Source organism: Oryzias latipes, chromosome 4 (genome assembly GCF_053564925.1).
Source record: "Oryzias latipes strain Hd-rR chromosome 4, Olatipes_Hd-rR_3.1".
NCBI lineage: Eukaryota > Metazoa > Chordata > Actinopteri > Beloniformes > Adrianichthyidae > Oryzias > Oryzias latipes.
The window spans coordinates 35417042-35443589 of NC_136240.1; the positions used below are offsets into that span (position 1 = coordinate 35417042).

The 26548-nt window shown below is 43.0% G+C and overlaps 2 protein-coding genes across 12 annotated transcripts; both read right to left on the reverse strand.

Moving 5' to 3' along the window:
• Positions 1–1764: 1764 nt before the first annotated feature.
• Positions 1765–17725, reverse strand: LOC111947402 (uncharacterized). Its single transcript, XM_023954603.2, has 15 exons — positions 17597–17725; positions 16280–16509; positions 15888–16016; positions 15550–15727; positions 15310–15319; positions 14762–14915; positions 12433–12529; positions 10620–10725; positions 10424–10531; positions 10226–10326; positions 8351–8457; positions 8080–8248; positions 7897–8010; positions 7545–7692; positions 1765–2992 (listed from the first exon to the last, which is right to left on the reverse strand). Exons 1-15 carry the CDS (start codon positions 17723–17725, stop codon positions 2937–2939), a joined length of 1836 nt encoding a protein of 611 aa, XP_023810371.2. The 3' UTR covers positions 1765–2936.
• On the reverse strand, positions 13515–26427 carry LOC111947403 (uncharacterized). Of its 11 annotated transcripts, XM_078946400.1 has the most exons (17): positions 26377–26421; positions 25819–26263; positions 25658–25738; positions 25066–25119; positions 24864–24984; positions 21340–21571; positions 19472–19952; positions 19266–19379; positions 18136–18370; positions 17728–18042; positions 17597–17664; positions 16280–16578; positions 16106–16172; positions 15888–16016; positions 15550–15727; positions 15179–15319; positions 13515–14915 (listed from the first exon to the last, which is right to left on the reverse strand). In XM_078946400.1, exons 2-6 carry the CDS (start codon positions 26125–26127, stop codon positions 21438–21440), a joined length of 699 nt encoding a protein of 232 aa, XP_078802526.1. In that variant the 5' UTR covers positions 26128–26263; positions 26377–26421; the 3' UTR covers positions 13515–14915; positions 15179–15319; positions 15550–15727; positions 15888–16016; positions 16106–16172; positions 16280–16578; positions 17597–17664; positions 17728–18042; positions 18136–18370; positions 19266–19379; positions 19472–19952; positions 21340–21437. The 11 variants fall into 11 exon arrangements, with proteins under 11 accessions (XP_078802526.1, XP_078802516.1, XP_078802523.1 ...); XM_078946390.1 differs by having other exon boundaries at positions 25819–26427; XM_078946397.1 differs by lacking the exons at positions 17597–17664; positions 21340–21571 and adding an exon at positions 16613–16690 and having other exon boundaries at positions 16280–16542; positions 17848–18042; positions 18230–18370; positions 24868–24984; positions 25819–26427.
• Between the last annotated feature and the right edge of the window lie 121 nt (positions 26428–26548).

A 26548-nucleotide genomic window follows, 5' to 3' on the forward strand; every position in this document is an offset into this window, starting at 1 on the left:
GTTTCAGGAGCCTCCGGACAAAGACCACAAGATTCAGGAACAGCTTTTTCCCTAAAGCTGTCTCCTTGCTGAACTCTTCCCTCTGACACCCCTAAAACACCCCCCACACCACCATAGACTCCTACCCCCTCTTCAACACTCTGAATTATTTATTTATTCACAACAAGCAAAACAGTAACTTATGACTTGCACTACTGTCTGTTCATCCTGGAACACTGTATAATCCATCTGCACATTGTAATATTTTCTATGCACTTTACTGTCCATTGCAATACTGTAAATTATGTTCATAGTTCTGCCTATAGTGTTCATACACTCTTACATAGCCCATCTGAATAGTATGTTCATAGTACACCTATCTGTATATCGTGCTTATAGTACTAATATCTGTAAATTATGTCCATAATACTTACCTGTATAGTTATTGTACATACTATAGACCTTTAAGGCCTGTTCACACCGGGACGAATTTCGCCGGCGATTTTCGCCGACGTTTAACGCCTCGTGACTAAACAAAGGGCACCAATGAGAGTGTGCACACCGACGCAAAAAACGCCAAGCGACAAAGCGTCAAAAAAAACAAAAAACGCCTCGGGTTCGTTTTTTTTTTTCGACGCGTCGCGTCGAAATCTATTCGACCAATGAGAATGGCGCTTTTGCACACGTGTCTGGAGCTTCTGAAGTTACAGTAAAACACAACTTGGGGGCGCTCAAACACAAAACTGCCTTGCTGAGCACACATACCAGCGAAGAAGATAGACGCCAAGTAGCGTCAACACTGCCGCAAAGAAATAATGACGGACATTCTTAAATATCCCCTTACCAAGTACCAGTTGGAGCTACTGATGCTTGAAATATTCATGTTTTCTTTGTATTATTCTGACAAGCGCGTAAATACTTGCTATCTTCTTCTGAGTGAAAAGCGACTTTAAGAAGGGTAAAGTTGCGCAGCGCCACCTTGTGTACAGGAGTATTTCTGTTTACATTAAGCGCCATCTAATGTCAGGGAATGAAATTGCATGTTCGCTCGGCTCACCGTCAGCGAAAATCGCCTGGGTGTGAACACAAAAAACGTGGCGAAAAACGCTGGCGAATAACGCCTGGCGAATATTCGTCCCGGTGTGTACGGGCCTTTATTCTGTACTTACTGCTTATTGCACTTCTGGTTAGATGCTAACTGCATTTCGTTGCCTTGTACCTACATGTGCAGTGACAATAAAGTTGAATCTAATCTAATCTAATCTAATCTAATCTAAACATATAACTCTGCCAGAGTGTATCTTTTGGATCACTCTGCCGGTCCCAAGCCTGGAAAAAAGAGGAGGGTGTGTTTCTTATTTTTCTATTCCATGTCACATCTAAGCATCTGTTTCCCTTCTGCCATCTACTGCTTGTCTGGGGCGGGGGGTGCTGTCCGGGGATGGGGTCACAGGCAGGGCCCCTGGTGGGGTGGAGGAGTGTTGTATCATTTTGTTCTTTTTTCAAAAAAATGTTTGTTTTTTTTAATTCCTTTTTTCCAAAAAAGTATTAGAACAGGGGTGTCCAACTCATTTTGGTTAGGGAGCCGCATTCAAGGCGTCTGATCCCAAGTGGGCTGGCCCAGTAATATAAAAGCAAAAACAGTTTTTTTTTTTTTTTTTTTTACCCAGTTGGAAAAAATGCCTTAGCCAGCATGGTAGCCTAATCACTAATTATTACACATTCATTCACAGAGGCCAATGGATGTAAAATAAAATGCATTTCACTTAGAAAAATGGTTTTATTTAATTTTATTCAGACTGAATATTTTACATCTGACGCTGAATCAATCCTTATAATAAACTCAAGAGGGGCAACGGGAAAAAAATGAAACACCTGCCTAAAATGTAAATGTGCAAATCAATGAATAATAAATTTGTGAACATAACAGGAATTTGGAGTTAACCTCCGTTCTCTCCTCAAACTTCAGCCAGCCATCAATATCAGGATTCAGATCCTGTGCAGAAACATATTTAGTGTCATTCAAGTGTGCCAAATACAATGAAATGTCCAAGAATCTTTTCCTGGTTTCTGCTTGGGTTAAATGTCTGCTTTTACACAACTGCACAGCAACAACAGCTTCCTCATGGGAACAGAATACATTCATCTCATTAGTCTATGATCACTTAGATGCTCTACTTTCAATGATCTGAACATCCTGGACTTTGTCACCATCAATACCAGTCACACTGTGGGTTGCTGGGGGGGGTTATGGGACGATCCGCCTCTTTATTTGGCACATGTTCTGTTAACAGCACACCTATGTAAACAGGTTTCATTCCCACATACGGCCGTCCTTCAGCTGCAATGCAGACACACGGACGCCGTCCGTCGGGGTCACTTGTCCAGATGAAGTGCGGCGTTGCTCAGCCCTCAGGTTGGTGCTACTGTTGCTGAGAGCTCCAGCTTCTCTGAGGTCCTCAGAGTTTTAGCAGAGGTCGTCTTCATCAGTGTCACTGAGCAACTCACTGCCGTCAGCCGGGTTGGCCTGAGCCAAGGGCTTACGGAAATGCCCGTTCGGAACCTGCCATGAGCGTCTGAGCTGAGGGGCGGAGCTTATGGCGTGTGTCCGACCCAGGGTGGTGGCGATGGCGGTCTCAAAGGTGAGGGTCTCCTGTCTTTCAGCTGGGCTGGACTCCTTGTGAAACGGGAGGTGGGGCTCTGAGGTGTAGCGGTGTGGAGAGGAGTGGCTGGGTGCTGAGCCGCCGCCTTCAGGGGAGCTCTGACCCGCCGACAGGGGTCTGCTGTCCTTGTCAGTCCTCCAGGGGGTCTCTGTGGAGTCGCTGGGCCCATCGGGAGGGAGGCTTTGTTCCTCTGTGGGGGCTGGAGCGGTGGGGGAGGTGGAGGCTCGGCAGACAAGAGGGGAGTAGGAGATGTGAGGCCGCGGGCGGGAAGGTGTCTGAGGAAGCTGGCGGCGGTTACGTGGAGTACCAGTTTCTGAGGCCGAGTTGACAGGACTGACCGACGCGATCACCTGTCAGCACGTCAAACACAGAGCAAGAGTTCAGGCAGAGAACTGCTGGTCTGTGAAAAATGTCATCTGCTTTACTGCCAAAGAGTTTTAACACCTTTGAGGGTGACTAAGTATTTGAAAAGTGTCATTCCTGATAATGAAACTGCTTAGAAATGGCATCAGAACCTCTTTTTTAAAGACCCCCTCCAATGAAAACTGTATTTTTTGTGTTTTTAACATGTTCTTGTGGCATTTTGAGTCTGATGATGGAGGACATTTATAAAGAAAATTAAGCTCCAAATTGATTTCTGAGCATTTCTTTTTTCAAGTCGCTGTGAATCAGGAGACGCAGAACTAATAATGCTATTAAATGTCTCACTAGAACCCCAAACAATAATAATACTTCTTAATTTGTTAACAAAGGTTGTTAATAAATCTTATTAAGCTTATTAACACTGACACATTTGTCAGGAACCTATAATATCAATAAATGCATCATTAGCATCTTAAAAACATTGTAATAATAATGCTTCTAAATGTGTTAACTAAGTGATTTAATAAACCTTATTAGACTTATTGTAATAATAAATGTCTTACTAACACTCTATAAATTCATTTATAATGCTTGTTAATGTGTTAACAAAGCTTGTTAAGGAATCTTAATATAAAGTGTTACCGTGCCTTTTAAGAAGGTAGTAAGAACTATTTAAGTCTACGACATTTACCATTTAAATCTTAATTTAAAGACTAAGACAAGAGTTTAAACTGTTGTTGCTGCTGAGATTGTGGAAAATAACAAGCTTTTATGCAAAACAACCACAAGAAACAATCCATGGCTTTGGTGTGCCGGTTCCAAGTCCAGACAAATGCAGAGTGTTGCACCAGGAAGGCCAGCCAACGAAAACCAAAATCAGAATACGTGAATTGAGAACATGGATGATGGACTGTGGTGGTCGTCAAAGGGAGCAGACAAAAGGCAAAGAAGCAAAAACAGCTTATAAGAAAAAAGTAATGGTAGGAAATGACATTCATTTTAGTAGTTTGGAGGATGTTCTTTGATTTATGCTTGGCTACAGACATTAAATAGGAGCAGTTTAGAGGTAAAGATGATCACATGTAAACGTGCAATGTCACCAGTAAACCTGACTTAGTACACATTTCTTAAATGTGTGGCTAAGATCAGCTGTGGATCATCTGTTTGTCAAAGATGAATGAAAATGTTTTAAAAACAGTTTTGCTTTGGGGTAATGATTAAATCGCTCGAGCAATAAGACAGTTCTACACGTGCAAACTCTCTAGGATTCAAAAATAAACACCATTTATCAAACATTGACACAATCACATGAGACGTGAATTATTAAATAAAGTAAAACAGGTTTTTATGAATGGAAAACGAGAGGAAAAACAAAGAAGCAGAAGCCATAAATGTAAGGTTGAGCCTTTTTCTTTATGATGTGATTTTATGAGTATGAAAGAGTTGTAGTTAAGCAGCTTTACTGCCACCTACAGCAGTGTTTTTCAACCAGTGTGCCGCGGCACACTAGTGTGCCGTGGGAGATGGTCAAGTGTGCCGTGGAAAATTGCCCTCATTCACTGATCTAAAAACATTTCCCATCTCCAGGATTTCAGCTCTCTGTTCATCCAAACAGGTCCTGATAAAACACTGAGTAGTTAGGAATATAAACGATCATAAAATACTTTTTTCGTTGTGTTTATTTGATTCTATTAAAGACATTTTGATAAGAATGACGGTAACGCGAAATAGCTGCAGCTATAACTGTGTAAGGAAAAGTCCCGCAGCTTTTACTGTCTCCACGACTCCACCAATCATTCTTGAAGGCTTAATCACATGTCATCAGTCTGACCAATCAGAAGTGGTTAAAGTCTCCACTTCCTTGTTCCAATTTAGCTCATAACTCAGTCAGTTCCGACAAAAACACCAGCTAAAGCTCGTCTTTAGCGGTGTAACTTTCCACAGAATCCGGTATCAGACCGTGGAACAAGTGAACAAAACCAAGAAGCTCAGAGACGCGAGTCTTTCTGCCGTTTTCTCGCAGTTTTCACACTACATCTCCCATGATGCATTGGCTTAAAGGGACAGCGTCTTGAAAACACAACGACATACAGTTTGTATGTAACTTAACTTTTATTACATCTTTTAGAAAAACATCTGCAACTTCCTGCTTTTTCTGCCACAATTATCACAAAAATGCACGTCAGATTGCCGGGGGGGGGGGGGGGGGGGTGTTGTAGATCAAAACAGACTATGAGTTTCTGCTTTTTTTTTTTTTTTGGGATGCTGGTGTGCCGCGGGATTTTTGTCAAGGTTAAAGTGTGCCGTGGCTCAAAAAAGGTTGAAAAACACTGACCTACAGGACAACAGCCACTTTGAAGACTTTCAGTCGGGGTTTAGACCTCACCACAGCACGGAAACTGCACTAGTTAGAGTCTCTAATGACTTGTTATTGGCCTCAGAAAAGGGACTACTTTCTATTCTGGTCCTGTTAGATCTCAGTGCAGCCTTTGACACTATCGACCACGGTATTTTACTCCATAGATTAGAGCAGGACATAGGGATCAGAGGATCTGCTCTCCAGTGGTTTAAATCCTATCTGTCCGATAGGTATCAGTTCGTTAATGTAAATGGCCATTCCTCTCAGTGCACTCGAGTCAACTATGGAGTCCCACAGGGCTCAGTCTTGGGACCCATCCTGTTTACGCTTTATATGTTACCCCTAGGAAACATAATCAGGAAACACAGCATTAATTTTCATTGTTATGCCGACGATACGCAGTTGTATTTATCCATGAAGCCTGACCAGAATGACCAGATAGAGAAACTGAATGCCTGCATCAGTGACATCAAGACCTGGATGACAATCAATGACCTCCTCTTGAACCCAGAAAAAACTGAGGTCATTATACTTGGTCCTAAAAACCTCAGAGATGCTCTGTCTGCTCAGATAGTCTCCCTGGATGGCATAAGTATAGCCCCCAATTCCACAGTTAGAAACCTCGGGGTTTTATTTGACCAGGATTTATCATTTAAGGCTCACATATCTCAGGCGTGTAGAACTGCCTTTTTTCACCTGCGGAATATTGCTAAGATCAGAAATCTACTTTCTAAGAGTGATGTTGAAAAACTCATCCATGCATTTGTTACGTCGAGGCTGGATTACTGTAACTCCTTGTTAGCAGCGTGTCCTAAGAGTTCCTTAAGAAGTGTCCAGCTTGTTCAGAACGCAGCAGCTAGATTGTTAGCTGGAACCAGCAGAAGAGATCACATCACTCCTGTGTTGGTTTCGCTCCATTGGCTCCCAGTTGATTCCAGAATCAAGTTCAAGATCCTCCTGTTAACCTATAAGGCCTTACATGGAATGGCCCCGTCCTATATTAAGGACCTCATAGTCCCTTACCAACCAATCAGAACACTTCACTCACTAAATGCAGGACTGCTTGTGGTTCCTAGAATTAGTAAAAGTACGGTTGGAGGTAGAGCGTTTAGCCACCAAGCCCCTGTCTTATGGAATAAACTCCCAGCTCATGGAAGAGAGGCCGACTCAGTTTCTACATTCAAAGCTAGACTGAAAACATTCCTCTGTGGACAGGATTATTGTCAGACTAGTTAGTATTCAGAGATTATTTAACTTAATGTTAATTTGTTTAAATTAAACTTAATAATAACTATTTCTTTTAAAAGGCTGCTAGAAGTTGAAGCTGGGGTAACTATGGTGCACTGGGGTTCTGTCCTCTTTTCTCTTCTACTTCTACCCTTCCTCTCCTCTATTCTTGATCATAATTTATCATTTAGTTCTCCATGCTTCTGTTTGGTACAGTGATTCATGTATTGTCCGTCTTTCCCTCTCCCCTCCTGCGGAGTGGGAGTGCTTCCAGACTCCAGTTGTTTCATCCGTGCTCCAGTTCCTGACCGTTTACCTCGCCTCTGCTCCTGATCCTACACCTGGCTGTGGATCCTGTCTCTGGCTCGACTCGCGCCTTTGACTGTCCCCACAACCACAGCTGGATGAAGCTCGTCTGCTGGACTTTATATATGTAGTTGTAGATTTAGATAAGTTAATTCTTCTCTAAGAGTTCTGGTACATCGCCTGTCCGTCCTGGGGGAGGATCCCTCCTTCATGTGGGCACCCCTGAGGTTTCTTCGTTTTTTCCAGAATCCATTTTTTTGGGAGTTTTTCCTTACCGCGAAGGGGGGTCTAAGGGCAGGGATGCCAGTATAGCTTAGTCAGTTTGTTAGTTCATTTTAGTATTTTTCTATTGAACTCTTTGTATTCGTGATCCTTTTGATTTCATGTTTTACTTCGAAGCCCATCGAGACGACTGTTGTTGTGATTTTGGGCTATACAAATAAAACTGAATTGAATTGAATTAAGTGCAGAGCATGTCCCTAAAAGATAACGTCACTCGAGCTGTTGTAGAGTTTCCATGTCAGCCTAAAACTGATGATTCTGACTAAAGCTGAGTTTTTACTGTAACCATCAAACCTCCGTCTGCAGAAGTATCTAACCATTATGATGGTCAAGTGGTTAACGGGTCAGAAAAAGAGGGAACTGACCTCTAAAGCTCCTCTGCCGGGGTCTGTAGGCGGCGTCTGGACTTATTCTTTCCAGAGAGTGCTGCTCCTGCCAGAGGCCGTTCACACACTGGTCTCCGATGGTGGAGAAGGAACGTTTCATGGACTTGGTGTCTGCGGACAACCCGGGCTTCATGCATAAGAAACAGACAGAAATATTGGTCACATTCCCTTCACTGCTGCCGTTTGATCCAATCATTTAGTTCCATTGCTGCCGGCAGCAACTATCAGGGCGATAGACGAACCTGGAGAAGATGAGAACTTCTGAATTTCTCCTTTTCATAGTGTTACTCGCTGCATAAAAGAAATTATGAAGGTGATCATTCTGAATTACCTGCGGGTCAATAGCCAGTCTCGGCATGGAAGATGCTCTAACTGATGCAGTGCGCTGAGGTGATTTACTGAGTGTCTGCTGCATCAGTTGGTTGTACTGCACTACCTCTGGCACCTGCACAGGTGGAGGCTGCATTTAGGATCAAAATGGAGTGATGCGGACAAAAAGCAGCGAGGGATTCACCAGCGTGTGCAAATGTTGATGGTAGTGAAGACGGTGGCGGTAGGGGTGGTAGGGGGAACGGTAGTCCGCATCCTCTTCTTCCTCCTTCTCCTGCCGGGAGCAGGGCAACTGCTGCACAAACATTTCCTGGGGGGAAACTGGGCTGAGCGCCACAAACCCTCCTCTGGTGCTGTGGGCACAAAACAAGAACAGGGTGGGACATCTTGCAGCAGAAAAAACCAAACACCAGAGGTGAAAACAGCAGTTAGGAGAATAAAAGGTGAGAATTTACAGAGCAGATCCAGCGCTGTGCCCGAGGAACGACAGAGACTTCACATTGCATAGGATTTCTTGAGGAAGAGAAGATGCATCCATTCGCTGGAACATGGGAGCGTGTTTCTATGAGAGGAAAAAGAGAAATCCATCCTAGTTTTGTTTGTTTTGACTCAACATATCATGAAGGCAGAAAGTTTCTTAGTTGCTGCTTGATCAAACCCTTAGACGCAATTCAAAACAAAAAAAACCTTTATTGACTCACAGATATTTGCAGGCGTTCACTCTTTGCCAGACATACTGTTGAGAAGAACTATAAAAGCTGCAGAACTTGCTCCGTTTTTCATGTCTTTGACAAACCTAAAGCTGACTCGTGTAGCTCAGAGCTGACAGGTCAATAGGATGGATGGACGACAATGCCATTGTCAAGCAAAATTGGGACGGTCAGCACTCTTAAAAAGGTAAAAGATAATTAGGAAAAGGTCTGGTTTGTGTTTTTGTGCAGGACGTGAACATCAGTCCAATCCAGACCCACAAATCTCACCAGTTGATTTAAAAACTAACAGTCGGCTCAAACCCATGTCTTTGTAGATAGAAATTGCAGTTTTGCTTCGTGGCTCTATTTGCCTTTAACCTCTGCAGACCTGACATTTTGGCTTATATTCTCACAGCAGTTAATTCTATGTAACTGGGCCCCACATGGGCGGAAGGTTAGCTCAAATATTAGCTTGAGTCCTAAGAGGTTAAGCCATTTCTTCTTTTTAGGGCCGGGGTCTGCGACTTTCAAAGGACCAATCGGACCAGTTTCTTACACGAGTGAGAGCTGCAGATTCCCACTTCACCTTTATTTATACTTTTGTGGCCCTTAAGGTATTCATCCACAAATTGTAGCTGTTTTACTAGATTGTAAACTAGCTAGTTTACAATCATTGAATTGTTGTATTTTTTCTTTTACGTTTCACATCAGCAAATACAAGCTCCTTTCAAAATAAAATACACTTCGTGTTGATTCAGATCCTCCTGCTGCCGCAGATTTAATTGGATTATTAATACAAGTAGGTCAATTGTAGCACTTAGAGCACCTTTGGTGCTACCAGCAAATACAAACATTGGTGTAGAATCACATAAAAATGTCTTTGCAATTATACACTTTAAGAACTTTGAACAGACACTGTTCTGCAGCAGAGGATCAGAAAATGTGCTTTGAGCGTATTCTAATAATGAAACACTTTGACTGTAGGTGCCATGAATTAAGTTAGGTCTTTATTATGGGGATTGAATATTTATTTTGTTTGGATTATAGTATTATTGGCGGTAATCACCTGGTGGAAACATCAAGTAGATTTAACTCACCTTTTTGTGTGTTTTTTCTTGATTCTTTGCTTTTTTCTATCATGTTATAATAAGTGGATTTAATTACCCCTTTCACTATTAAAAGTTCAAAATACGAACTTCATTGTGCTTCATGATTTGTTTGAGAGTTTCATTCAACAATCAGACCCAGCGTCAGCCTCTCAGCGACTCTTTGTTTTATGAAAAGATTCCGTTTAAGAAGCCTTCTGGGCTTCTCATTATTATTCATTATTTATTATTATCCTATGGATTACCATAGAATGGAATGTTTTTTCAAAAGCCCTTTTTGTAAAAGCTTTACTGGTTTTCTCATTTGATTTTTGTCATGTCTTGCTGCAACTTTGGGTAAAGCTGTTCTAAATTAAATTATATAATAGATTTTTTCTGTTATCCAGAAAACCTGAGCGCTAATCTGGTGTTTCCTCCTTGTCCGTCATGACTGAGTTGTCATGGACTTCTAGATAAGTCTGTTAAAACAACCAGATGCTTAAAAAAAGAGAAAATAAAAGTTGCAATATAAAATTTAATAAAATGGAAATACCTGTTCCTCTAGTTGCTGTCGCAACTTCTTGGCTTTGTTTTGTTTGTAGTAATCCATGATCATCATGGCAGCATAGATCTTCCCTATGGTCATGTCACTTGCTGCACAGAAAAGAAAAAAAGAATGAGACTATTTCATATCAGAACTATTCTTTTTCAGTGGTGAGTTAATTGTTCTGAACGTCTGCAAAGATGTTACCTTTGTGAATCGGGACCAGCAGGTCCAACGCCTTCTGGGACAGATGAGGCCAAATAACGCCGATCTCCTTCTGCAGATCCAGATCCATCTGGTTTCTATCTTCTCCTCCTAAAAGCCAAGTGTGAAAGACATGTTCTCACACTGGAACACATTTTTAGAGGTGAATATGCAAATAATTTAAGGTGTCCACACTAACCTCTGGCAATCTTGATCTCGAGGGCGGTGCGGATCAGCGCCATGAGGGTGGATGTGAAGTGGACGCTCATGTCGTCATCCACAGGCATGTTCATCAGAACAAGTCTCTGATAGGAAAGGTTAACACATTAGGGCCAGAAATGACTCGAAACTCAAAATTGTTTAAGTAAAATAAGATTGAAATAAGATCAATTTGATAGTAAATGTTCAGTGATAAAGGCAGCAAACCATCTGTTTTCAATTTGTTAAAAACTTCAATTAAACGTTTATAAAATAGTCACACTGACTTTTTTGAGGTTTTTGATTATTTAAAACATTTTTTAAAGTAACTGAGCTGAATGATCAAATGTGAGCAGAGTCCTTAAAGCAAATGCACCCAAACGTTCAATACATGTTGTTTGAGGTGTTGGTCACTAACTGAACTTGGACCACAGTTAGGGTTTAAAAACAAAGATGACAAGAAATTCATTTAACTGTGAAGTAATGCTCATGTTTTCGGAATTTCTTCCTATATTCCATATATTTTTGTATCGATTTGTCAGCAAAACAGTTGTTTGCATCTCATTTTTTTCCCTCCAAAATAATGATCTTTATTGTCTTTATTCATAACTGAAACCTACTCAGCACATTTTCTTTGACCCAACTGAAAGGACAAGAGGCATTTGTGGCATTGCCTGCACAGAGACCTGCACATATCTGCTCGATGTTTAATGCACACATAAAACAAACACTAACGCAGCACTGGGCCGAAGCAGCAAGCACATGCAGACAGGAAAACAGACTGAGGAATGAAAGACAAGATCAAACAATCCAGTGCTTCTATCACAGACAGAGTCAAGCATGGAGATGTTTAGCACGTTCATTTCCATTTCCATCAAAATCTTCTATCAAATAAAAGCAAACAGATAAGGACGCCTTCATCGTCTGCCAGGATGAAGAGCAAATAAGTGACAAACACTCCAACAAGCTGTTGTGCATCAAGACAAACGATGCTTTACTTATCCAATGTGTGACAAAAATCTATTTCTCTGTGGGTTAGATCACAAAGCAGTGGCTGTCTCTAGTGTTTAGTCTACCTTATATGCCACCTTGGAGGGGCATTTCTTGCCCAGGCCTAGAGGTGGCGACATGTTGGTCAACATCTCATACATGTCAGTGTAATGGATGCGGCAACTGTGGGTGCCAGGAAGCCATGTAGATGAAGATGATGAGGAGGAGAGAAGAGGGAAAACATGGAAAAGAAAAGAGGCATTTGGGAGGGTGCATTCCCAAAGGATGGGGCAGGAAAGAAGCACAGGAGGGGTAGAGGGGTAAATAAAGGGACAAGAGTGAAAGAGATACAAGAGATAGGATTATTTCAGGCATCACACATAAGGAAAGAGTTAAGCAGGAGAGATAAAAACCTTTCTATGCCGAGAACCGAGCATAGAAACTGGGGAACAGGAGCTCAGTGGACAGGAGGAGCAAAGGAATGACAGCCTCAATGGATCTGGTTCCAATATCCATACTTACCTCTGCAGGAAGCTTCACTAGATCACACAACCTGAACCCCCAGATCCAAAAGGGTAGGAAGACACAGAATTCCCTCAAATTCCTCAACATTTTCCCCAAAGCTTTTATCTAGCAGTAAATGTGTTTATGATAGGATACGGGGCATCCTGTGTCTTAGTACCCCGAGACTACAGTCACGTCTTTAACCCGAGGAGGACGACCCCAAAGGTCAAGCAGGGATGGCGGAAAAGAAAGGAGGGATCAAGGAAGGATCCCACATGAAATAAGCTGAGGGGAGTTGGTGGACATGGGGGGAACCAAACCTTGCATGCCACCCTGTGGGGGCAGTTCTTTCCAAAGCCCAGAGGAGGTGAGATAGTGCGAACAACTTTGTACATCTCCTTATAGTGGATCCTTCCACTGGAAAGAACATACATGTCTTTAGTTGCCACACAGACACAGTAAGGTTGTTTTTTTACTCCTGACAATTGAGGAGAGCAGCATTTACATATAAAAATTAAATATTATTTTAGACGACCATCGTCTTAAGTGCATCATTCTTTCTTTGAGTGAGAAAAATTCTGAGACCAAAACACCGAGTTAAGTATAACTTCAGAGGTGTCAGTGGAAAAATGAAGATATAAAAAGTGAGAAAATAAAAATACTTTTTCTTTAATTCCAGTAGATAAAATTGTGATATTTGTGAAAAACATCCTTGATTTTACATAGAAAAGGACTAAAGTGCATGTTTGCTGTTCTCATGTTTGTTTACAGGTTGATATTTTTGTTTAAGGCAAAGCTTTCTGCAGTTTTTAGCAAATGGAACGTCTGTCCGCCCGTCTCTCTGTCATTAACTTTTTTGAAGGATAGCAAAATAAAACAATCAGCTTATTTACAGAATTTTGTGTAAAGTTTTGCATTTTTTGTGAAAATGTAAAAAGATTGGATTGTTAATACAATCCCAAACGCATATTTGCAACAAATTACAATAGCATTACTTTACCTGCATGCTCACTGTATAGACAGGGGCTACGCATCAACCAGGGATGAAAGCCGGGCAAAGATAAAATCCCTGAACTTTTCTTTGAGTGATATGGCGGCCGCGGGGCGAAATTTTTGAAAAGTACATGGTCTTAGATGCATTCTGGTACATTCTGGTAGCTAGTTATTCACTTCTTAATCAAGAAACTAAGACTAATTGGAGCATCATGATTCATCAAAATTCAAACCCCTAGTTTTAATCGGCATTAAGGACTTGCTGGTTCTAAAAAAGAATTTGGATAATTGCTAAAAGTAACACAATCCTACAATCTAAGCTTTTCCTTAAGTCTGCAAAACATACAATTGCTAAAATATAGTAACATCAAAGCCCCAAATGGCAAAAAGAACACCAGTAACTATGATATTCTATAAAAGTACCTCATTTATTTGAAACATTTCTGCTTTAGAAATACTGTTTTCTCAAACTATAGTTACAGCAAAATATGGGATCTGCTTTAAACTCTCTTTCTATAACATAATACATCAATTCTTTAACACCAATACTTAGTAATCTGGGAAATATCAAAACAAACATACAAACAAAATTAAACATTGTAAACATTATTTTTTAAAGGAGTGTGGGACCAAACCACCAAATACTTAATAACTATAATTAATGTCAATAATATTTTTTTGAGCAAAACTGAACTAAATCATTATAATTAGGAAATATAAAAATTACATAGAGGAATGTATTCAAATGTTTCAGTTTTGATCAGTGTGGTCGGTTATTCTGCGGTCAGATCAAAAAAATCTACAAGGGGGGGGGGGGGGGGGGGGGTTTCTCCTGGTCAATGGGGCACTGATCAAAGAAATAAAGAAGAAGATCCCAGACCAGATTTAACAAACTACTACAAACGGTACATACAAAAGCAACAGCATCCAAAAGCAACTAAAACGTCCCATCATTGGTCAATTGGGTCGGGAAGACAAGATAGCTGCGTCCATAGAAAAAGCGATCATGGTGAAATATAGAAAATAAAGTGAAAGTTCACCAATTATAGTCAATTTTTCCATCCGGAAAGCGATTTGTCCGTAGAGATAGGTGGATAGGTAGGTAGGTCCGTCGGTAGGAAGGTTGTTGGGTGGGTGGTTTAGGTAGGTAGGTTGTTGGGTAGGTGGGTGGAAGCCTGAACCGTCTGATGCGAAGCGGAGGTGGATAGGTAGGTTGTTGGGTGTGTAGGTAGGTAGGTAGGTGGGTGGGTAGTTAAGTAGGTTGTTGGGTACGTGGGTGGGTAGGTAGGTGGATGGGTAGGTTTTGGTAGGTTGTTGGGTGGGTAGGTAGGTAGGTGGGTGGGTAGGTAGGTAGTTGGGTGAGTGAGTAGGTAGGTTGTTGGGTGGGTAGGTAGGTAGGTAGTTGGGTGAGTGAGTAGGTAGGTTGTTGGGTGGGTAGGTAGGTAGGTTGTTGGGTGGGTGGGTAGGTAGGTAGGTTGTTGGGTGGGTGGGTAGGTAGGTAGGTGGGTGGGTAGGTAGGTAGGTTGTTAGGTGGGTGGGTAGGTAGGTGGGTAGGTAGGTAGGTTGATGGGTAGGTGGGTGGGTAGGTAGGTAGGTTGTTGGGTGGGTGGGTAGGTAGGTGGTTTGGAGGGAAGCGGCAGATCCAAAGGTGCAGACCTGAGATGTCTGGAGGGCCCTGTGCTAATGGGAGGGGCGGGTTTCGAGCCGCCCTGAGGGGTCCAGTTCCAGAGTTGATCTGGGAGGCTCACAGCGTGTGAGGGACGAATGGCACTGAGGACGGAGAGGACTTTGGCTGGGACGGTGGGATGCCCTGATGGAAGGAGGAGAGGGAAGAAATGCAGAATTAACCAGAAAACCTTAAACTTCCTTGAAGTTTTTGACAAAAGCCTCTATTTCTATCTACAACATTCTGCCTTTTAGTCTATAATTACACTGGTAACATAATTAAGTTTGTGTCTTAGCGGTTTTATTGTTATTCTGAGGGGCAGCACAGACTAGATTTTTCTTTCTTGCTGTGTGTTTGAGCACACATTTCACTGGCTCCACATCCTCAAAAACTCTGCAAAATAGTACCTGACGAAAAGGACTTTTCCTTTGGCTTAGTGAAGTTTGCTTTATGAACACTTCCCAATATGGAATGAAATGCACTCCTACAAATCAAACTGGATTTGATTCAGGTCTCAAAGTTCCAGCCACTTCCACACTTGAGCATTCCTGGCAGAAAAAGAGGAAAACATTCAGTTTCTTTATCTTTTCATGGTGGAGATGCTACTGGTCAATGGGGCACTGATCAAAGAAATAAAGAAGAAGATCCCAGACTAGATTTAACAAACTACTACAAACGGTACATACAAACCAGGAGTTCCCTCCTGTTCCTGGGCGGAACAGGAGGGAACTCTTTAGGCCTTTGTTTACAGTCAGCCACTCCGCCCCCCCCTCCGTACCTGCTGAAGGCTTCTCATCACCTCCTCTGTGACCCCCAGAAGACGATGGCCTTGAGACGAGCTGGCCTGGGCCGCCTGCAGAGCTGCCTGCCGCTCCTGCAGCCGGCTGCTCTCCTTCTCCAGGAAGAGTTTGGTCTTTTGGATGGACGCTCCGTGAGAGGAGATGTACTGCCGAACCCTTATAGAGACGAACCCACGTGAAGGTTTGAGAAACGGTGACAACACCTCATCATCATCACCGTCATCATTTCATTCCATTTCTGTTCAAACTAAGCAGTGTTTAAGGCTAAAATTAAGCTTCTCATCTGATTCCAGGTGGCTCATCCGTGCTCCTGTACCTGCCCGTGTACCTCGTCTCTGGCCTGCCTCTGCAGACCACTGTCTGGTCACTAGAGGGAGCTGTTGCCTCCTTTTTGCTTGGTTCTGGTTTAGGAGGAGCGCTGGGTGCTTCCAGCTTTTCCAGCTCACTAAAAGGAAGAAACTATGTAAAGCCTTGAAGACATAAAAGAAGCATTTTGCTTTATTGTGGGATTCTCAACCACACAACTCTTTATACCCTTGATGCCTCGCGATGCAAATACGCATGAAACCACTTCTGCTCCAAACTCATCTTCTGGTAGCATCTACTCAAAAGCAAAAACAGCAATGATGACCTTGCGGTGAATAAATTCAGGCATCAAGGGGTTAATAATTTCTCTTTTAGGGAGGGAGACAAAGATGATTCAGAGACCTGTGCAGCACCTGACTCTGCGACCCAGGCAGTTGCATCTGTCCTCCAGCAGTGCCACCTTGCCCTCCAGCCACTCCTTGTCCTCCTTGGCTCTCCTCCCTGGCTCTGTCTATTTCCCCCTTCAGCTTATCCTCCTCCTCCCTGCCTCGATATCTCTCCTCTCGGAGTCTGTGGATGAGGTCCCGGGCTTGGGCCGTCTGCTCCTCCCCCCTTTGCAGCTCCTCTCTCAGCTGGTCGTGGTCGCGGATCACACTGGGTCAAGTCTGAGCAGAACGGGTGAGGCAATGCGGATGGCCGAACTGCGTTTGGAATTACATGGGGTAAAGTTAGTACCTGTGTCACTGACAACAGGTGAATATGGGCCACTGCCTCCAACAGATCAGTGCGTGGATGCAGAACAACTTTCTCCAGCTAAACTCAAACAAGACCAAAGTTATTATTTTTGGCCCACAAAAACAAAGAGAAAGTCTCAACAGCTACCTTCATTCTCTGTCTCTTAAACCCTCAAATCAAGTCAGAAATCTTGGGGTAATCATGGACTCTGACCTGAACTTTAACAGCCATATCAAGTCAGTAACATCAGCGGCATTTTACCACCTGAAAAACATTGCCAAAATCAAAAACATAATCTCAAAGCGAGACCTGGAGATACTTATCCATGCATTTGTCTCCAGTAGGTTAGACTACTGTAACGGCCTGCTCACCGGCCTCTCCAAACGAGCTGTAAAACAGCTTCATTACATCCAGAATGCTGCTGCTGGAGTCCTGACCAGAACCAGGAAGTATGATCACATTAGTCCTGTGCTCAGGTCTCTGCACTGGCTCCCTGTACCTCAAAGAATAGACTTCAAAGCAGCTCTGCTTGTGTACAAGTCTCTCCATGGCCGAGCACCAAAGTACATCTCTGACATGTTAGTGCCATATGAACCATCTCGTACTCTGAGGACCTCAGGGGCCGGCCTCCTGTTGATTCCCAGAGTCAGAACTAAACAAGGGGAATCAGTGTTTCAATATTCTGCAGCTAAAATCTGGAACAGCCTCCCTGAAGTCGTAAGACAGGCCTCTTCTGTGTTCATGTTCAAATCTAGACTTAAAACATTTCTGTTTAGCCGTGTATATGACTGGAAGGTCCTATCTGCACTTCTCTTTCCTTTCCTTCCTTTATTTTTAAATCAATTTTCAAATTTTTTCTTTTCTTTTAAAGTAAATTTCACGTTGATTATTTCTATGATGTATCGTGATTTTGATGCAATTTTCTGTTTTGTGAAGCACCTTGAATTACTTCGTGTACGAATTGTTCTATACAAATAAACTTGCCTTGCCCTGACCTGGCAATCCACTTCCTCTCCCTCCAGCCGTCTTCTCCTCCTCTTCAGATCTAGTGCCTGACAGGAGAGAGGGTGAGGAGGGGGTTCTGCTCTGAGCAGACGTGAACCTCTTACACATACTTTAGTCTGCAGCAGGACCTCCTGGTTTTGGCAATGATGCCAGCGCCCCCTCTGACTGTTTGGGTTCAGTTTTAGCCTAGAGTAAAGAAGAATCTGACTCCCAGCCTCACACTCATTCACCTCCTGTTGTACAGCTTTCATTTTCTGCTCCGCCTCCCTCCGGAGTCTGGACTCCTCTGCCTGCAGCTCCTCCTCTGCCTCCACCTTCAAACGCTCATGTCCTGCTTCTTCCGAGCCTCCACTTCCTCACGTGCCGCAGCTCGTTCCTCCTCCAGAGCAGCGCACAGCTCCATCAGCATGGCCTCCCTATCCTCCCTGAGCACACCAGAGTTATAAGGGTTTATGGCGGGGGTCTGCAGACCTCCACACTTAGAGAGTTATGAGGGCTTAGGGCGGGGGTCTGCAGACCTCCACACGGCTTGATTCCTTGAAGCCACAGTCTCACGTCACCCTTCAGAAAAATAAGAGGTAGGGCGGTCGACCTCTGATGTTCAACTCCCACCTTGGCCACCTCGTGTATTGAAGTGTCCTTGGGCAAGACACTGAACCCCACCCTGCCTCTGGTGGAAGGTTGGCGCCAGAGTTCGGCTGTGAAGCCGCCATCAGAATGTGAATCCGTTTGTGACTGTAAGGCGCTTTGAGCCTAGGAAAAAAGTGCTAAACTATTATGCGCCATTTAGTATTTATCTTATTCTTACAATTATGATAAATAGAAATGATCTGTTGATGTTTATGCATAAAAAACATTGTTTTTGTTTTCTAAACATAAAATATTTCATCATTTTAAACAGAGGGTCACATGACTTCTCAAAATAAAAGACACCATGAATCTCATCAGATCATTTCAATGTCGCTAATGTAGTAGTAGATGGTGTGATGTCATCAGCCATTAAAAAAATACCATACTTCGTTCATTTTATTGTTGTTGGAGCATCTCAGCCAGAAATGTGCAAAATAACAAATTCAAATTAAATCAGTGCTAATTATGTGACTCTCACCATATTTTTGGACCGTCTGGCGCTTCTAAAATCCTTGACTTTTCAGCAATAACAGACAATAATGATAATAATCCACCGTCAAATCTCCTGCTCCTTGAGGATGAATTCCGCTGACTAAACTCGATTAATGTTTCTGTGGTACACGGCCTCAAAAACGTGTCAAGATGTTCTGCTTCAGTAAACTCCAAAACTGACGGGTTGTTTGACCCTAACGGCCACCATAGTCAGAAGCCTGGCGGAGGGAAACGGGCGGCTACTATTTGCAAACGACTTGAAGAAAGTTTCCCTCATCTCATCTGCTTTCTGTCACCTGATGCGCTTCATGGGACGAAAACACACGTTATTTGAAAAAAAGGGGGGGTTAAAGTGAAAGTTTATTTGTGGCCCTGGCGGAGCCTGAGGGTGCAGATCCTGGATTTGGGGGTCTTTGGGGACTTATTGAGGGTGTGATCTTTGTGATTTGGAGCATAACAGAGGCATGTTTAAACCTCTGGACGTGTTTGGTTACTGCGCGTGTGCGGTGAAACGTCTGAGTCTCACTTGAGTTTCTGTTGCTGCTTCTGCCTGTCCTCCCTGAGCTCCTCCAGTGTTCGGCTGCTCTCCTCTTTCAACCTCGCCTCCCCCTCTCTCCTGTGGAACAGGAGTTGCAGAGTCCTGGGCACAAAAACACCCAGAGTGAGCACTTTCACGACAGAGAACGGTTGAGTCTGACCTGAATGGACGTAACAGCGGACATCATGGCACACCTAAACCTTTCATCACTTTCTAGCCTCAGCTTCCTCTCTTCTTGCTGCTCTTCTCTGGCTAGCTCCTCCTTGAGGAGATGCATCCTCTTCTCCTCTTCCTTCAACATGGGCTCCTTCTCCTCCTCTACCACTAGCTCTGCGTCCCTCCTTCTCCTCTCAAGACTCTTTCCTTTCTCTAAAACTTGTCTCTCTGTTCTCCGCCATCTTGCAGTCTTCTTTCTTTCCCATGCTGGTTTTCTTCTGGCTAATCCTTGGCTCCACTTCTTCGCGGCTCTCTTGTTTTTTGAAAGAGCTCTCCTCTACATTCCTGGCCGGTCGGCCTCGAGATGTTTCAGGCCTCTGCAGGAAGCTGTGGGCCTTCTGCGGATGGAGGACATGGGGCTCGGACAGGGAGGACTGAGACGGGGTTGGGCTGGCCTGATGGAGAACGAGTCGGTCAATGTTCTGGATGGGAGGCTCTTGGTCTCAGCTCAAAATGTGCCTAAAAAGAAGCAAAACAAAGAGGGCAGAACGTTCAGCATTTTCAAAAGCACAACAATTTGAACATGTCAACTTAAAATAAAACCGAACAGAGCATTATCTAAAGTAAATGTTCCAGCCGAGAAATGTTCAACTTTGTAGAACTTCTACATTTCCTTTAGAACAGCTGAAATCGAATTAGTCCTCCAGATGTTTTCTACTCGTCTAGTATTTGTATCATTTGACAGACTTTCTTTTGCTCTGGACAAACAATGTCAGCTGCTTTCAGCATACATTCTTTTACAAACTCCCCGTCACTGAAGGGCTTAGTTTGCTGGGCCAAAGCCTCAAAGTAGCTATCAGCTTCTGTCACATCTTCACTGGATTCAGCCATTTTTGCTGTGCAGCATAGCCCCGTTGTAGTTGTTGGAGCTTATTGCTGTACTCCTCGCCGGTACATTTGTCTTAGTGTTTTTATGATTTGTAACACAGTGAATATTTATATTGAATTCTTTAAGCGTTGCATTTACCTGCTTGCACATCAGACACTGGGCTTTATCCATGAAGTACCACAAAGTAAGCATTTGTCCACTTAGCTTGAAAACGCCTTTTCTGCTCGCCAACACGTTTTTCCTCAAAGGAACCTGCTCTGGCTCTCTTTTATTGAGGGCCACACAAAATCTTACCGTGGGTCGCCATTGGCCCCCAGGCCACATTTTGAGAACCCCTGGTGTAAACCATCGACGGTATAAAAGAACTGGACTGAGTGACCCCTCCCCCCTGGGAGCAGCAATCAGATCAATCCTCAATTAAAGCAGGTGGCCTCACGGTGAACGTTTGAAGCATTTAACAGATTCTCCCGAATTCGCCTTCAATGCTTGGGGTGTGGCCTTCTGACATGCTCAATCCTGATTGGAGAGTGGTGGCATTGGAAATGTAGACCATGCTGAGTCCAGACTGGAGGGCAGCGTTCTTCCTGGGCTGCATTTAAAGGCTGCTGAAGTCACGGCGCCGCCACAAGTGCTGTCCAAACTCGACGACTCCTACCAATGCGGCCAACGAATACGGCCTTCTTTTTCATGATTTTAAGAATTGGTCCGGTGTATTTTTCTATGCTGTCCATTTCCCAAGATGCATTGCGGCCGAACCCAGAGATTTTCTGACAGCAATGGCGGGCTGTGAAGCGGGACCTGGAGACGGAAATAATTACGCCTTTTTATATTTAAAACCTCCAAGATGAAAAGTTGGATCAAATAAGCCAGGAAAACTTTGAGCTCCATGCCTGGTTCACGACTGCTTTCTGTTTAGGACTCCCAGTTGCTAGGCGACAGGACATTTACCAATGTAATGGCTGGAATTATCTAAAGGCTAGACTTGTCCAAATTCACAGCAGTTACCATCAGACCTACCCGCTCGACGAAGGACCCGACCAACGGCGCCCGGGAAGACCGCGGCCCTTGAAGGACGCAGCCCTCCAACGGCCTCAGATCGACATCTCAATCAAGGATTACTGAGGACATCTGGTTCCAACATGGCGACAGACGTATAGCGGGAAACGGCGACTGACATGACTAAACTTGGCTGGAACCAGAAGTAAGGTGGGTTGCACGGATGACGTCACACGCAGTCCGTCCAGTTCTGCTATACAGTCAATAGTGAAAACAGACAGCTCTCAGTTAGGGGTGATGGGAGGGGGGCGCGGGCTTGCTCCGCATCAACGGCCCCCCTTTTCAATGAACTTTTCAATGAACTCCTGTCGCTCTGCAGAAACTATTCAAATTCAAATTAAACTTTATTCATTTAGCGCTTTTCATGCTTCATAGCATCTCAAAGTGTTTCCCAAAGAAAGAATAAAACAAATAAGATAAAAATATATATATAATAGTTAAAATAATAAACAAAGTAAAAAGAATGTAATAATCCAGTTCCGGGTTACGGGCAGGACGCGTGGCGTGCCTCTCTGCGAATACAACTATCTTCAAATTACTTAAAAAGTTGATTTTCTCCAAAAAAGATAGCTGACCATGCCCCCGAAGAAACCCCAGGAATATGAAGAGCTCAAAAAGTCTCTTGACATTATTCAAGAAACGCTGAAAAGTTTTATGGATCAAGTGTCGGCTAAGCTAACACCGCTCTGGGAGATGATGGAAGAGTTCCGAAGATTTCGGGCTCAAAACGAGCAGCGAGAAAACCGGGTCGAGATTCTGGAGAAAAGACTGGACGATGTGGAACAGCAAGTAAGGATGAATAATGTCATTCTCACTGGAGTACCAATCAAGCCTCGAGCGAAGCTAAATGCAGCTGGAGCTAGCACTGCTAATGCTAGCGTAGCTAGCAGTTCTAATACGGAGTTCGGTGCAGCGTCGCTGGAGCAGCAAATACTTTCATTTCTCACATCTAAAGGGATTTCCCTGGATCTCAATACCATCGAGACCTGCCACCTGCTCTCCAGGAGAAAGGAGACGGATAAACCAGCGATCCTCATCAGGTTTGTGAATCACAAACACAAGCTAGCTTTGATGAACCAAAGGAAACAACTGAAAGGTTCGGCTGCTTATCTGAACGACCATCTGACCAGAAGGAATGCTGAAATCTCAAAACATGCACGGCTTCTCAGGAAGCGTAAGCAGATTGAGAACACTTGGGTTAAAGGCTGCAGGATTTACGTCAAACCGCTCGGTCCAGAGGACCGGGCCAAGGTTCTGGTCGTGAACACCATGAAGGACTTTGAGAAGTGCTTGATTACGGTTGTCTGAAACAACGTGGAGTAACAAATCAAAGAGCCAAATAATTTCAAGAAATATGACACCTGGAATCATAACTTTCTCTGTATGTCTGACGTAACCTGAATAACAGCAGAGTTCTGACATGCAGACAACTTGACCTCAACTTTCACCGCAGTTGATATCAGCTGAAGAAGGATATGGACCTGAATCTAATGTCTGCAGACATAACATGGAAGAAAACTATTAACTGTTTAAACCCAGAAAATCGGCTGTTATCAGTAAAAGAAGAAATGCCAACCTTGGACAATTCGACAGTTTATGGACCCTTTTTATTTTTCCCCCACAGCATTACTTTATTATATAAAAAAAATAAAATAAAAATACAAAAAAAAAAAAATACAAAAAGAGTAAAACAATTGATTAATCACCTTTGAAAATTGTTAAATTGATTGACTTTTGATGATATTACTTCACTAGCTCCTAAAATTGATAAATTGATTCAAAAATCTTTCCTAATGTAGCATAATTTTGCACATGTTTTTAACTTTTGATACTTGATGAAATTTTTGCTATGAAAATTCCTGAAACAGTGTTGTGTCTATTTTACTGATATAGTATTATGTTTTAAAGCATGACTTTTAAAAGTAACATAATTTGCATATATTTCAGATGCTGCATTTGCCATGTTGATTTCTAAAATAGTTATTTTTGACGTAGTACTTAAGTAATTCATCTTTGGCATGTGCTTTATTGATACCTTATGATTATTAATTCTGTCTGATAAAACCTAGGAACCGGATATTGATAAATCATGTAATAAAATGGTTATAGTATAACGGGGTGGGATTATATAAATTCGCTTCCTTCCACTCCCTTTCAAGCAATATTTATTAATTATGTCTAATTATCCTAAGTTTGATTAGTTACTGTATGAATGTATAACTGATGATTATATTGTTTTTGTGTATTATTTCTATTTGATTGCTTGAAATAAACCATTTCAAATCAAATCAAATCAATAATAAAAGCAAATAATAATAAAATAAATGAATTAATAAAAACACGCAAAAACCCAACACATACACATCCCTCCTTTAAAATAAAAATTTATAAAATCAAATAAACATGTGGACAAGTAAAAACTATGTAAAAGCTTTACTAAAAAGATGTGTCTTAAGTTTTTTCTTGAAAACCTCCACAGTGGCTGAAGCCCTCACGTCCTCAGGCAGGCTGTTCCACAGGCGAGGCCCACAGTGCTGAAAGGAGGCCTCGCCGTGAATTTTAGTTCTGACCTTTGGGACCACTAGCAGACCTGCACCTGTGGACCTGAGGGGCTCTGGGAGGGTCATAGACTAAAAGTAAATCTGATAAAAATGAGGATCCAGTTCCATGTAAACTTTTATAAACTAATAAAAGAACCTTAAAATCGATCCTAAAGCTGACAGGGAGCCAGTGCAAAGACTTCAAAATTGGAGTAATGTGCTCCTTCTTTCTGGTTCTGGTTAAAAGGCGTGCAGCTGAGTTTTGAACAAGCTGCAGCGGGTTTATAGTATTTCTCTTAGCACCAGAAAGAAGAGCATTACAATAGTCTATCCAAGAAGTTATAAAAGCATGGATTAATATTTCAGCACTGGCTTGTGAGAGAAAGGGTCTCACTCGAGCAATATTTCTAAGATGATAAAATGCAGTCTTTGTAACTTGGTTTGCGTGTGCTTCAAAGTTAGGATCTGCATCTAAAATCACACTGAGGTTTTTTACTTTATTGCACACATTCAGATTAAAAGTTGATAAATAGGATTGGACCCTTTCTCTCTCAGCTTCAGGACCAACAATTAAAATGTCAGTTTTGTCTTGATTTAGCTTTAAGAAGTTCTCTCCCATCCATGTTTCAATATCTAAAACACAACTTAAAAGGTCATCAATGGGTCCCATGTCATCAGGAGACACAGCCACATATAACTGGGTGTCATCAGCATAACTATGAAAGTTTATGCCATGTCTCACTATGTCCTAGAAAACAACACAGGTTTCTGGATTATGTCTAAAAACAGCATCATCATCATGAAAAGACCACTGGGAACACTTTGAAAGCAGATCCAAAGATGATCAGAGGGCTATAAAGAAAGGGTTAACTGGGGATACATTTCTATCATAGTGAAAGCGATCTCTATCTCCATTTCCACAGAGACCTTAAAACAACAGAATACCGGCCTGGAGCGCTGCTCTTCCTCTGCCTTCTTCTTCTCCCGTTCCCACTCTTTCCTCTCTGTCCACTGGGCTCATGGTTCCAGACAGGTCGCTGATGTCCAGAACCTTCTGTGACAGCTCCTAGTCACAACATTTCAATCGGTTTAAAAGTTACACTGTCAAAGAGTTGAATGTATGACTTGGTAGTAGAGTCCAGATTACCTTGACATCCAATGAGGAATGAGCCTCCTCAATGTTTTTACTGGTCTCAGACTCCTGCATTGACACACACACACAATTCACTCAGTGGTGAGAAAGTTTTCTAACATAAAAACGGTGAAGCGTGGGAAACGAGAGAGAACTACACAGTCTCAGAAGCTGAGGCAGACTGACGGATATTCAAAAACACAACCAAGACCAAGTAGTGTGTGGATTGCACAAGCACACAACCAAGCCTTCTGCAGCGCCAGTGCAAGCTCTGGAAGGGAGGGGGGGGGGGGGGGGGGGGATGAGGGGGGATGTCCATGAACAGACGGCAAGGTAGGGGGGGGTCTTAGCATGCCATAACTAACAGATCATGCACTGGAAATAAAATCATAAGGTTAGTACGAATGTATAACAAAATGAATGAGTGGTAACGCGGTTCTTGGTGTTTCTGCTGTCCTTTTACAGCCAAACTCCTCTCTTCAGCTGGAGCTTAAGCGCTGCCTTCACTGTCCTGCCACAAAAAAACATGCAAATGGAGGCGCAAAGCTTTCTGAATCAGTATCAGGAAACACACAATACAGAAGACTAAAGGTGTAAAAAGGTCTACCTTGTACTGCAGACCTCCTCCAAGATGAGCCAGTTCCAGATGACGGTCCTTAAGTGGATCGTCTGATTCACAATCACTCAGCTGTGAGAAAGACGGAGCAAAGACGGAGTCCAGGTCTGTAAGGAACTTTGATTTTTCATAGCAAAAGAAACGGAACGCACCTCTGTTTGTGACAGCTCGTCTTTGTCGTTGTCTTCATCATCTAAGCCAGAAAAAGCAGGACACAACTTCTCCTGTCTGCTGCCTAAAATGCTGGACAAGCCAAAGTTTTGAAGACCCTGGAAAAAAGGAACATGAGAACAGAGCACACAACAGAGAGAAGGAAAACTCAAGGATGCCTCCTGGACGCCTCCCTGGAGAGGTGTTCCGGGCATGTTGCACTGGGCGGAGCCCCCGGCTGGCCTGGGAACGCCTCGGGGTCCCCCCAGAGGACCTGGAGGAAGTGGCTGGGGCGAGGGAAGTCTGGGCATCTCTGCTAAGACTGCTGCCCCCGCGACCCGGTCCCGGATAAGCGGAGGAAGATGGATGGATGGATGGATAACACAAAATAAGATGAACGAGGACCCTGGTGTAAACGAGTTGTGTTTAACTTCCTCGGGTACATCCCTACGGTGGCCCAGAAGGGTCACAAGACAAGACTTCAGATTTCCAAACACAACACAAAATAAATATGTCTCACAACACAACACTTTAACTCACAACACAACACTTTAACTCACACGTGGAATTGTTCTCTTCCAGCTGTAAATGGAGAAACAGCAGCGACACGCCTGCCAAGGGACCGTCAACAAAGTGCTAGTTCAGAGAATAGGACCATTCTGTAAAAATAAATAATCTCTCAAAAACGATGGGACAGTCACAGGAGATCTTCATGATCTATTTACCTACTAC